This window comes from Phaenicophaeus curvirostris, chromosome 13, assembly GCF_032191515.1.
Source record: "Phaenicophaeus curvirostris isolate KB17595 chromosome 13, BPBGC_Pcur_1.0, whole genome shotgun sequence".
NCBI lineage: Eukaryota > Metazoa > Chordata > Aves > Cuculiformes > Cuculidae > Phaenicophaeus > Phaenicophaeus curvirostris.
Window position 1 is genome coordinate 4060037 of NC_091404.1, and position 13285 is coordinate 4073321.

General features: G+C 44.4%; 1 protein-coding gene across 4 annotated transcripts in view; it reads right to left on the reverse strand.

Annotated features, from left to right (window-relative positions):
• ATRX (ATRX chromatin remodeler) overlaps window positions 1-13285 on the reverse strand; it is a 478294-nt gene that overhangs the window by 69045 nt on the left and 395964 nt on the right. For 2 of the 4 annotated variants that reach the window (XM_069867766.1, XM_069867764.1), the window contains exons 1-2: window positions 12261-12428; window positions 1688-1800 (exon numbers count right to left, since the gene is read on the reverse strand). The exons of 1 other annotated variant lie outside the window; for it this stretch is intronic. In XM_069867766.1, the coding sequence (XP_069723867.1) occupies window positions 1688-1800; window positions 12261-12280 (133 nt within the window). In that variant the 5' untranslated portion in view covers window positions 12281-12428. Of the gene's footprint in view, window positions 1-1687; window positions 1801-12260; window positions 12429-13285 lie in introns of those variants that run through there. One more of the 4 variants, XM_069867763.1, reaches the window with a different exon arrangement.

Genomic DNA, 13285 nt, shown 5'->3' on the forward strand with positions numbered 1-13285 from the left:
TCTCCTACGCCCTCAGAAATTCTTCTGCCGGCACCCACGCAGGGTAGAAGAGGGAGAACATCCAATTAAAATGCAGAGAGGATAACAAAACGTTATTATGGTTGTAAAATCAAGTACTCAAAAACTATGACAAGCCAGAATGAAAGTTACCAGTGTAACTTCCCTTTACTTATGATTCCCAGCACATACGCACGATGGTGCAGTTCAGCTCCACAGCAGTGCACAAGATCAGAGCACTCAGAGAGCAGTTGCTTCGTATTTTAAATGACCTACGCACGGCAGGGACATGTTCCAACTCTCCTGAGAAACACTTAATCATCTCCATCATCACCTCCCTCCTCACAACACTCACAACCTGATTGGGCAGTAATCACACCTATCACTTGTGCACTGAAGAAGCATCCTGAAGATTAAAAAGAACAGCACAGTTGCTAAAAACATTAACAGTACGCACAGAAAGTTGGGAGGGGAAGTAAATTGGCACAGTTAATTTTGGCATTTCCTAATAGTTAAGTGTTTAATTCTCGACTTTTCAACTTCAATATCTTCTTTTTTAAGAAATAAAATCTGAGATCTCAAAACCAACATGAAAACATGTCTGCTATCAATTAGTAAGTGTACCCCTGTTTCAAAGCAAATCTGTATCTTAAGGCAAGGAGCCAAATTCCACTTCATAACTACATGGGATGAAGGAAAAGACTTATTTCTCTTTGGATGCTCCTCAGCAAAATTTCACTTGGAGATGCATCTACACCACATTTCAATTTATTCTTCTGCAGAGGTATCACATTAATATTTTTTTCCTATGTTAACAGCTCAGTTTGATGCTGACACAAGGAGGTTAGCACCACGTGGCAGCAGAGTCAATACAGAACACTACAAGATAATAACTGCACATGACAAAACCCACTGAAATGTATTACTTGGGATAACAAGAGTTTGAAAACAAACTCCATAACATAGTCAACACACTCATTCTCCTGCACTTCAGTACAACTTCCAGTTCATTAAGCAGTAGCGACTGACAGGTTTTGTGCCTGAATCCAGTCCTGGTGAAACTCAAACAGATTTAACCCAGGGAAATTTGGGAACAAATTTTACCCAGTATTGCTAAGAAATAATTTCACTTTTTATGACCGTGATCAAAACAGTGTTTAAAATTCATCATGTATTTCTAACTTGTGAGTAAAAATTTCTAACAGCAAATTAGACCTAGTGTAGGACTCAAGGTTTTTCAGAAGTATTAGTTTGTTTTCAGATGTTTCCAGATTACACGCAGAAATCTTTTTCAAATAATTATGACAGCATAAACTCTAGAACTTCTTCCACAACTACAAGGACTGCAAAAGCCTTGCTTCAGCAGAAAATAAAAGATACTGCACTTACACGTTCAGGAAAACTGAACAAGGAATGCCTAGCACAGCAAATAGATGCATGTTTACCATCTCCAGTTTCACAGAAGACAAATGACCAGTAGGATTAGCTTTTTTTTTACATTTATAAATGATTCAGAACTGAAAGAAATATCATATCAAAGGCCTATTGTATATTTATTTGCATACCACCATTTAAATCACATCAGGACTTTGCATAATTGCCCCAGTGAAGTGTGACATAGTGAAATAACAATAGTTATTTGACTTTAGAATCACTTCTACATTGAAATTAAAAACGCAAAACATCTTACCTGCGATTTTGTTTTTAGATAATGCTGGTGGAGAGTTTGCGTCCTCAGATTCTTCTGACGAGTGAGCCAAGAAGTCATGAAGTTTCTGCACCAATGTATTCAACTTGCTTTCACTGTTAAAATACAAGTAAAACTTGAAGTTACCTACACAAATCATGTTTCATCTCAATTAATACACACCTACAAAAGAAATGCAGTTATGGTTTAAGCATTTCTTTCTGGAAGAGAATATCAAAGTAAATAAACACCATATAATTTTGTGAAACCCTAAGTGAAATAATAAGTGCTGCCTTACTGACAAAAAAAGCACCAAGGACTCTGTTAAAAGTAATAATAAAAAGCCTATTTTAAATAGTTTTTGCGTGTAAAATTATTAACAAAATTCAAGGAAGTCCAAGTGGTGATGATGCTGTGACACAAAGACAGTAAAAGAAATTTAAGATTCTACTTTTTCAGAAGCTGAAGAGGTAAAAATAATAAAATCTTTATTTTATTACAAAAATGTAACCTTTGGGAATAAAAACCACAAGAAATAATAGCAGAATTTCACCTATGACTTTAGAAACAAAGTCGTCCACTTGGTAGGACACACCCACATGTGTACGCAAAGCTCATATTAAATCAGCCATGTACATACACACTGCATATCCTGCATTAGTTTCGTCAAAAAACAACCATGTAGGATCAGATCATGTCTTGATCTGCTCGCAGGAGTATTCATAATTAATTTACAACAAAATACTACCCTGGGAATTCTCACCAAGCAGTGTCAGACACCAGGAACTGTTAGTCTTGTATACTCATTACAGTAAAAAGGCAACATCTTTTTGTTAAAGAGCTATTCTGCTTCATCACCTATATGTTATTCCTTCTCATTTTATGTTTATTTCAGATTTCCTCCTCCCGAACCTTCTAGGATTTCCAGAGCCTGGAGCCACGAGCAGGGGACCTGAGGCCAAGGGCAGGCAGCCTCCCTTTCGCACCCCTGCATCAAAAGACACCACTCAGCTGTTTGTCACCGCTCCCTGGGACTCTCTCCATCCTCTCCGATCTGCCAGCGGAGATGCCTGAGTCATCATACCTCATCTGCTGCTTGAGACAGGTTTCAAACTGCTCAACTACCCCACCCCCTTCACTAGCCAACCCAGGAATGCTGACTTCCACCTTCTTGCTTTTTGTCTCCCCCTTACTTTCAAAAGAGTCTTCTACTAGCAAGAAGAAATAAGATTTTGTGTCCCTGTTTTACAGATTGGAGAACTTTTGAATATTTCCCAGAAGCTCAACCCGCTCACCTTTACCATCTCTACCGTTTCACTGAACACATCAATTTATTAACTTCTGACTTTCAATTTAATGGCTACAGCAAAAAAAACCATCACCTATTTTGTAAGAAGGACACGCGGGTAAATGCTCTCTCCAGCAACGAGTGAAAGGGTATCAGCACATCAATGCCAATGACTATGCAAACCAGTGAAAATAACCACAGATAAACCAGCATAAAACACACATTAGAAAAATAACCTGTAATTTCTTTAAGTCTTTGGAAGTACTCAAAATAAAATAAAATAGCATTGTAATGGAGAGGTTTTCTGCATGAGTAAAGGACACTTTGGGGAATATGTACACACCTCCCATCACCCCAGTAACTCTTTCAGTGTGCAACAAAGCCTGCTTTACGCTCAAGTGTATTTTTAATAGATGTCTCTCAATCTAAGTCTCCCGCTCCAACAACTGTGCTCGCACTGTGCAAGGTGCCGGTCCTTGAACGCAGGCTTCCCTCACTGTCAGGGACAGGACACACCTGGGAAATACGACCTAAGACGACGGTACGCTTGCGTTTTAACAGATTGCCTACTCTGCTTTAGAAAGGACATTTACTGACAATTTATTCACATAGAGTTAAAAAAAATAATTGAGTTGTTCAGAATTATTTGATAGTAAGAGTACATAGAGATTTTATATCCATTCCAGATGGTCTGAAGAACTAGTGCACATTTAGAAAGGCCACAAAAAAGTACATTTTCAGCAGTAAAATCAGAAACAAAAAACCCACATGTGGAATTCAGCTCATGTAGTTTATAAATAACTTGTTTTGGTAACAACATTTTGGAAAAGAAAATGGGACCTACAGAGGAGTTATAATATTATTGTTCTCGATACAAAACAAATTCAGAATAGTATGCATGTCTTTGTGACTAACGCTTGGGACATTATCTACTACCATTTATTAACTCTTATCCTAACTAGCCTAGAATTAGCATCTTCATGCTGACAAGCAACAACAACAAAAAAAAAAAAATCTATAAACTGATACTAAAACAGCTTCCCAGCTCACTTTTCCTCTTGATTAGTCAGCATGTTGCACCATAAGCCTGCATTAAGGAACACCAGGTCAAAGGTAAGTAAAGGTGTTACCATACTTCACCACAAAGACATTTTAATTTAGGACAATGCTTTACCTTTTTTTGTACAAAAGCAGTTTTATGTCATGTGTTTACAGCTGAGAATATATTATCTATAATTTCCTGTAAAGCTTCTACTGAAAAATCCTTATTCTTTGCAGTATATCAACAGACCCATGCACTATTAAATTGATGACAACCTGGGTTTTTTTAAAAGAACATAGGAGCCTAAACATTTAGGACCATTTCAGAAGCACTAAGAGAAGCAAGCAGCCTCCCTCTACCCTACAGCAACAGCCCCTCCACTAGTTACCAGCTTGTGCGTGTTCTAAGCAAATGGCTTCACCATCAGACTAGAGCTATTTCAACACTGTTTAGCCTAATTAAAACAGGAATGAAAGAGAAGGTGTCCTACTATTATTGGTTTGGCCATGAACCTGATTTGTGACCTTGGGAAACTATCTTATAAGAATACCATTTCTCACCTACATTCAGAGCAAGCGCTACAATCCTAAACAGTAAACGCCTGGCCCTTACTCAAACAAAGAGTACCTCTGAGGGAATCCAGGAATTGGGGTAAATGTACCAACAGAATACATAAAAAGAAGACAAAAGGAAAGACGCTGTGCCAATTGGACACAACACACTCAATTTGGCTGTTGTCTCCCGTCCACCTCTACGTGCCTGCCCGTATGGGGTGTGTGGCCAGGTTTTGGTAACGGGGGGGCTGCAGGGGTGGCTTCTGTGAGGAGATGCCACAAGTTTCCCCCCTGCCCAGCAGAGCCAATGCCAGCCAGCTCCAAGACCGACTCAGCACCAGCCAAGGCTGAGCCCATCAGCAATGGTGGCAGCATTTAAGAAGGAGGAAAAAAAGCCTGCACAAGAGCAGCTGGGAGAGGAGTGAAAATAGATGGGATGAACAACTCTGCAGACACCAAGGTCAGTGGAGAAGGATGGGTACGAGGCGCTCCAGGCACAGGAGCAGAGATTCCCCTGTAGCCCATGGGGAGGCTGGCTGTCCACTACAGCCCATGGGGAACCCCACGGTGGAGCAGAGATCCTCCTGCAGCCCAGGGAGGATCCCACAGTGAAGCAGAGACCCCCCTGCAGCCCAGGGACCATCCCACAGTGGAGCAGAGATTACCCTGCAGCCCAGGGAGGACCCCACGGTGAAGTAAAGTTCCCTCTATGGAAAATTCATAGCCAGGGCAGCGGAAGGAGCAGCACTGCCCCTTTCAGCAGCAAACCTGGGTCACACTGGATTATGCTGAGAAACTGCACTGGAAACAACTTCATTGCACTGAGTTTCTACCTACTTTCTTCATACGCTTCAAAAATGTAGGTGAGGAACATCCCAGTTATCAGCATCCAGAAGGATAGTTTTAAAATGGTATTTTCTTCTCAGTCTTCCATGGGATCCTAATAACTTTTGGACTAAATGTGTCCCTCATCTGAATTACAAGTGACTCCTCAGAGTCAGTGAAACAGGAGCATTTTCCAGCTTTTCAACCATCTCAATGTTGCAAAATACACTTTTGTTTCCTACCTTAAGGACTCACCTCCCTTAAGTTCAAAATTTGTCTGAAATTTTTCTGTTCAAATTTTCAAAGTAGTTCAAGGTCATTCATTTTTTAAATTCAATTTTACAGTTGCTTCAAGTTAAGTCCCAACCATTTTTCACTTTTGCAGCTGAAATGAAACACTGCAGAACAACAAGTATTAAGCAGACAAAATTAAACCGTCTGTAGGAGAAAAAAAAAATAAAGAAAAATCAAACCAGATGTGCTTTTAAACTCCCAGTCTGTAGAACAACATCTTCTGCTGCAGACTGTATGTAAATGATAGGAATTTGACAGCCCAGAGCAGAAGTCTGACTATTTTAATTAAGACAGTGGGAAGAGGAAGGGAAAGAAGACAGCAATATCTCCATTAGGACACAGGACTGTTTGGTGCTGAGGACTTGGTGTCCGCACTACACACACTTGAGTAACTCAGACTTGGTGTAGGCTGGTTCTGCAGACTGAATGAGCATCAGTAGCTGCGACACAGAACGCTGAAGCACATTTCTCTGCTTAGTTCCACCCAGGAGTCCAGTTTGTCCACTCCATGCACGCCCTGCACCATCAACAAAACAGGGTAAGCAAGGACCATCTGGAGACTTCTTTCAAAAATACTAACATGGATGTACCCAAAGTTCTGAAGATTAGAACACATTTTTCCAAAGCATTCCTACATCCAACGTGTTATAACCATGAACATCCTTTAAAATTACTGGTTTATAGTAAATAGATCTGAAATTGATCTAATTTCATTAAACACAGAATTTCAAATCTGGCACTAGGCCCTTCTCCGCCCCCCCCCAAAGGTTTCACATCCTGTCAAACTGCCTAAAGCCTTGATATAATCAGGCCAGGGTTCTGTCACCTGCAAATCTTCATAAAAGTTCTTCTTGAGAAGGCAAAGTCTTACACTTACCCCAATTCAAAGATTTCAGTTATAAAGGCAGAGCCTAAAGCTGTTTAACACAAAACAGGTCAATATTGGGATTGAACACATACGAATGAAATAGCTTAAGATCATAGAATCATAGACAGAGGTTGTTTTTCTTATCCCTAATCATAAAAAGAGTGAACACACCTGCAATAGGCTACCTCTTGCAGAAGAAATAACCAGACAATAAAATCAGCCTGCCCTTGGATCAGTTGAACAAGTGAGAGAACATGGACTTATAAAGGTGGGAAACAGAGCACTTCTGTTCTAGTGACTGGTTTTTAACTCAACAATGGTTTTCCAAGGGCAAAGCATCATGACCCTGTACGGCCTAAATGCCTTGTAACTTATTTATACTGATATACCAGTTAGGCCAAAAGAAGTGAGGCTTTCCGATCAGGATACCCACAATCTGTTCAAGTTGGCATGAACCAGCTCTCCCGCCAAAGGACGATCATGCCCCGACGCACATGCCTGATACCACCCACACCCTCAAGTCTCTCCTTTCTCCTCCTCTTCAGAACAAGTATTTGTTTTGACCTATGCACAGAAGGTGATCCATTTTAAAAGCAGCCACTTCTTCCACTGAATCACTGTAACTTCCATAACGCAGCTCGCTGCTCACTGGTACGAGTGCTTCTGCAGGCAGAGGTGACAACAACCTGAGCTGGGGAGGAAAGGACTGTAACTGCAACACGCTACATGAGCGTGAACTGTCACACAGCAGCAAAAATGAGAGTTGGTCAGATAAAAGACACCAATCATTCAGGTAGGAAGGGATCTCTAGAGATCAGTTAGTCAGACTCCAGCGTGAGCAGAAACAGCTACCCAGTAACACGTCCAGGCACAGACGGAGGCTCCACAACCACTTTCCATGACCTATTCCAGTGTTTGATCATGCTCACAGCAATAAAGTTCTCTTGTGTTTCGATAGAATTGTACCACATTAAACTTATTAAATCAAGATACAGCCAGAAATCACCTGAATACTTAAGCTCTGATTGACAAGAGATGCAGCCATCTAGCACTTCACCAAACTGAAGAGATTCTACGCTTAAGACTTCATTAACACAGATTCATTCTTTTACTTTGTTTAGAACCGACTTTAAATCCACAGGGGCTTAATCAAGGGATACCTAGTACAGTTGAAGACACTTGATGATGGGGATGAAGTAACTTTGGGGCTCAAGGACAGCATAACAGGCTCAGACAAGTAAGCAGAATTATTTTCCTCCAGACACACAAGGGGGATGAGAAAGCAACCATTCAAAGTCACAAAGAGACCCTTTATTAAGATCAAGGAAGATTACACAATTTCTTTTTGTTGAGATGGTACCCAAACAACCACGCTGGGACTCAACTGAGAGTTACCATGCTTCACTAAAAAGTGAAAAAAATCTATGACAAACAATCTCATTGATTATTAGGTTGGCTTGAACGCCTCACAGAAGTCTAACTTCATGGCAAAATAATCTGCAAGCCAGAATAGACAGACTGAAGTCAACCACTTGAAAATCTAAATACAGTGTTTTCACCTTTATGAGACAGAGATCACTGCAAACTGAATACCTTGCTACATTAACTCAGGAAATTGAAAAGCTGTATCTAAAAAGCTTGTACAGGCTTTGTTTTAACAGGAAAGAAAAGCTCCACATCCAATAGCATCAGGCCCCTCTAACTCTCAAATTGCTTTCTCTTTTGCTTCATTTGCCTTCTGCTTCCTGGAGTTTAGCACAGATTCTAAACGAGGCATCACTCATTACAAACTCTGTCTAAGAACTAAAGCATGTCCCTTTAAGTCTTCCAGATATCCCCAATCAGGTTTGCCTCGGGTCTGAAGGGCTGTAGCTTATCTGAAGCGTTGTTCTCCATTTTTCAAGATAAAAGTCATCTCAGTTTGCCCCCCTGTCAGTCCTGAATTTATTGCCTCATTTTTTTGGTTTTGATTTATATCATAGATGTATTTGCCAACAAGGCTTCTACAGCCTAAAACCTACAACTGGACCTACTAAGACAGAAATTTCTACAACTGTGCAGCTTTCAGACTTGCAAATAAACTGCCTGAATAGCTCTGAAGCTGACAACGGTCAACATGTGTAAAAGGAAAAAAACAGTATCAATCCATCCAGCATCCATCTTGAATGACAGCTGCCTGGTAGCCAGATGTCGTATCAAATTAGGAAAGCTTTATACTCTTTCTTTACGCTCTTTACCTACCACCTTTTAAAGCCAATGTAAAGCCTTCTATTATTTTTGTCACTGGATTTCTATAATTTCTTCTTCTCCTCCTGACGCACCACTGGAACCACCTGCCACTGACCTACCCATGAACTGATTCATGCTTCCGAGTCACCTGCAGGCACAAGCTGAGTACCACGGATACATGATGTGACTCCATGGGGTGCAGCAATATCCTTAGGCTTTCCTGCATATAAAAGACACATCTAGCAATCCAATCTAAAAACACGCTTTGCCACAGGCTGCAGGCATTTGTTTTCATGGTGGAAACAGTGCATTTTAGTACGATTTTTTATATTTTCTTTTGGTGAGGCATATCCACATAAAAAGCACTAACTTTTCCTCCCTTCAAGCAGCGGGTGTGAGCGCTCATCTACAACAGAACTGGAAATTTCAAGCTTCCACAACGCTCAGGCCATCCTACTGCTGAATTTGTGCTATGGACCTTTCTGTCACACCAAACTATTTCACAGAGAACAAATATACCCTCGTTAAGCCCCCCAGAGACCCAGGCATAGAGTTTACAAAACCCTAACAGAGACAGGATTGTAATAAAGCAGAAATAACAAAGTCACCACAGTGAGCTCCTCTCCTAGGGAATTTCATTTAAGTAGTGCAAACACGGTGGCTCTGGGGTGCATCCGGCACAAAAGGCAACAGCCAGACTCGAGTTTTGCCCTCCTTGGGGTAAGAGTCAAGGAATCTGCTTGTGTCTGTTCAACACGACGGTGCGAGTGCTGGCTAAGGTACACGGGGCCTTCAGGGAATATTGCTAATGACTTACTTCCAATTAGATTATTGTGGCATTAAACAACCTGTCTCAAACAAGCCGACAGTATCACTCAGAACAAAGAAATTCAAGTGATTTAAAAATACAAAAATGTTAAAACCAAGTTACTGAAATATCACACTAAAAGTTGAAAAGTCTGGATCATTAAAAAACTGAAGCTTATGTTACCAAAAGACCTAGTATTGCCACATTCATTGCCTACCATTGCCTTCTTTTTCTGTTATCATGCTTATTTTGCACAACAGATTAACTGATCGGGAGGAACAGGTTAGGTTGCTACAATAAAGATTTCCCCACTTCTAAAAAAAATTTTAAAATCAAGTTTTTGGAGGCAAAAACTGTAGAGAAATCTTTATAAAACATTTACAGAGACAGCATTTCTTTTAAAAGTTCCTTAGTAAGTTAGTCCAGTTTTCATCATGTTTTTCAGCATCCTAAACTTCTCATCCTGCATGGGGGAGGCTCCTAGGTTCTTAATGTTAAATAAAAGTGTAAAACTTCATAGCCAGTAGACTAGCGCCGATTGCTTACTTTCCTTTTAAACACTTTAAGTCTACCCTCCAGAAGTGCTGGGAAAAGAAGTTTTCCATTCAAATCCTATTGTTTGCATATCTTCCAAAGAACCCTGACAACCACCTCGCAGCTTTACTTCTGTACACGTCCTACGTGCGCAAAACTGCAGATAGCAGAGGGTGAAACGATCGCACGGGGTGACCGCACAGGGTGACAGAAACACAGGCAGCTGACAGTTCAACAGGACTTGTGGGAAATGGCAACAAAAGAGAGAAAGAGCACGCGTGTGTGTTTTTCTTTTCCCTCTCATTCTCTCCAACTCCAGTTTTAAGCAGAACTTGGATTCACAGAAAACAAGACGAAGGCCATGCAATGTGTTCCTCACCTTACATCCCTGAAAGCGGGAACCCTGGCTCCTGGCATGGAGCTGCTCTGGTAGAATAAACCCAAAGTGTTCAAGGTGAGCTCTGTGTGCAATGACAATTATATGTAGATTGAATGATAACATGAACAGAAGTTTAGAGCACCACAAAATATTATGTCCGTCTACTTAGAAGCAGTTTGTCCTGGGGCCTGTTTATGACGTGGGACAGATCCAGCCCACAGGCCATCTCAAATCTATTCTGTACTAACTTCTTGACCTTCAAGATTACAAATTACCTGAAACAACCCATTTACCTTTCTGCCTGCAGGTAATGTGAAAATTTGTACAAAAAACGTGTGAGCTTCTGTAACCTCTTCCACTAAAGCGCCAACTAAAGCAGCCCTTTAGCAGGAGCACTAATTGCTGCACTAATGACAACATCAGAACATGGAAAGTGTTAAATACAAACCCTAAGGTAGATCAGGAACAAGCGGTTCAAAAAAGACAAGGCAGAATACAGGAAAGCAGAGAACAAACACAAACAGAGCAAAATAAAAAGCAAAGCGGTCCAAACCGAAGAGCATTTTTCAGCATATGTAATAGTAACTATAGTAGGACAACAAATGTTAGTAAGCAAAAAGATCTGCCTGTACAAAAATGAAACTCAACCCTTGACTCTCAGGGACTGGAGAGGAAAGAAAAGAAAGGCCCTTAATTAGTATCGCAGTCTACACATGAAATAATCAACCCAACAAAAAAGCGGTTTAAGCTGTCAAAGTACTTTGAGAACGCAGAGCGCAAGGAGAGCGACGGAGAGATGGACAACTCCTCCCTTACAAAATAAACACGCGCAGAAGAAACCGCTAACTGCTGGGAAGTCCTGCATCAGATAAGGTTTGTTTTTAATGCTGGAGTTTTATATCCAGCACATGATCAACAACATCAACAAAAATGACAATTTTTTTTATTTTTTTTTTAAATCTCTTTACGCGAGCCAGAAGTGGAACCCCTTGGAAACGCCAAGGCTTTAAGATCAAGCGATAACACAGGAGGAGGGCGAAGAGGGCGAGAAGGATGAGGAGGGGAAGGATGAGGGGAGCGAGGAGAAGGATGAGGGGAGTGAGGAGGAGAGCGATGAGGGGGGCGAGGAGGGAAAGGGATGAGGGGGGCGAGGAGGGGAAGGATGAGGGGGGGAAGGATGAGGGGGGTGAGGAGGGGAAGGGGAAGGATGAGGGGGAGAAGGAGAAGGATGAGGAGAGGAAGGAGGAGAAGGATGAGGAGGGGAAGGATGAGGGGGAGAAGGATGAGGGGAGAAAGGAGGAGAAGGATGAGAAGGAAAAGGATGAGGGGGAGAAGGATGAGGGGGGCGAGGACACCCAACCCCAGCACCAACTTTCCCCGGGGCTCAGCGCTGCGGCGGCGCGGCGCCTCCCTTCGCGCAGGGCCCGGAGCTGCGCGCAGCCCCCGGCGAGGCCCGCGACAGCGCTGCCATTGTCCGCCCCGGCACGTGCGGGACCCGCGGGCGGCGGCCCGGCCGCGCACAAAGCCGCCTGTTTTATCACCCCAGCCGCGAGGCGCCGGGGCTCGGCGCGGCGGGGGCCGCCGCCCGCGGGCAGGGCAGGGGAGGAGGGCGGGGAGCCCTCCGGGGCCGGGAGGAGCGCGGGGAGCCCCGCGGGGCCCTTCCCGCCGAGCGCAGCCGCCGCCCCCCGCCCGCCCCGCCCGGGCCCGTCCCCGCCCCCGCCCCGGGCCCGTCCCCGCGGCCGCGCGGGGCCGTACCTGCCGGGCTCTGCGGTCATGTCTCCGCCGCCGCTGCTCGGAGCGGCGGGGCGGGCCGGAGCCGCGCTCAGGCGCTGCCGGGAGACAAAGCCGCGCTCGCCGCCGCCAGCGCCGCCGCCATCTTGCCGGGGGAGCCGAGGGCCCTGCCGCCCGCCGCCCCGCCCGCGCCCATTGGCTCCCGGCCGCGAGAAGCGATTTTCCCATTGGGCGGCGGCGGCGGGCGCTGTTGCTAGGACCGATGACGTCACCGCCCCGGCCTCCCGCGCTCCGATTGGCTGGCGGGGCGGTGACATCACCGGCGGGTGGGGCTGACGTCACGCACCGGGGCCCGTGACATCATCTGCTGCAACCAGGGTGCGGTGGCGCCGCCGCCCGGCAGGGGGCGTGCGAGCAGGAGCAGGGGCGCAGCCACCCTCCCCTGGGGCTCCCAGGGCCAGTGCGGGTCCACGGCCAGAGAGCCCTGGAACCACGAGAATCCTAGAATCACCACGTTGGAAGAGACCCACTGGATCCTCGAGTCCAACCATTCCCATCAAACACTAAACCATGTCCCTCAGCGCCTTGTCCACCCGTGCCTTAAACCCCTCCAGGGAAGGTCACTCAACTCCCTCCCTGGGCAGCCTCTGCCAGGGACCAATGACTCTTTCTGTGAAAAATTTTTTCCTAATGTCTAGCCTAAATCTCCCCTGGCGGAGCTTGAGGCCATTCCCTCTTGTCCTGTGCCCTGTCACTTGGGAGAAGAGGCCAGCACCCTCCTCTCCACAACCTCCTTTCAGGTAGTTATAGAGAGCAATGAGGTCTCCCCTCAGCCTCCTCTTCTCCAGGCTAAACACCCCCAGCTCTCTCAGCCACTTCTCATAAGGCCTGTTCTCCAGCCCCCTCACCAGCTTCGTTGCTCTTCTCTGGACTCGCTCCAGAGCCTCAACATCCTTCTTGTGGTGAGGGGCCCAGAACTGAACACAGGATTCGAGGAGCGGTCTCACCAGTGCCGAGTCCAGAGGGAGAAGAACCTCCCTGGACCTGCT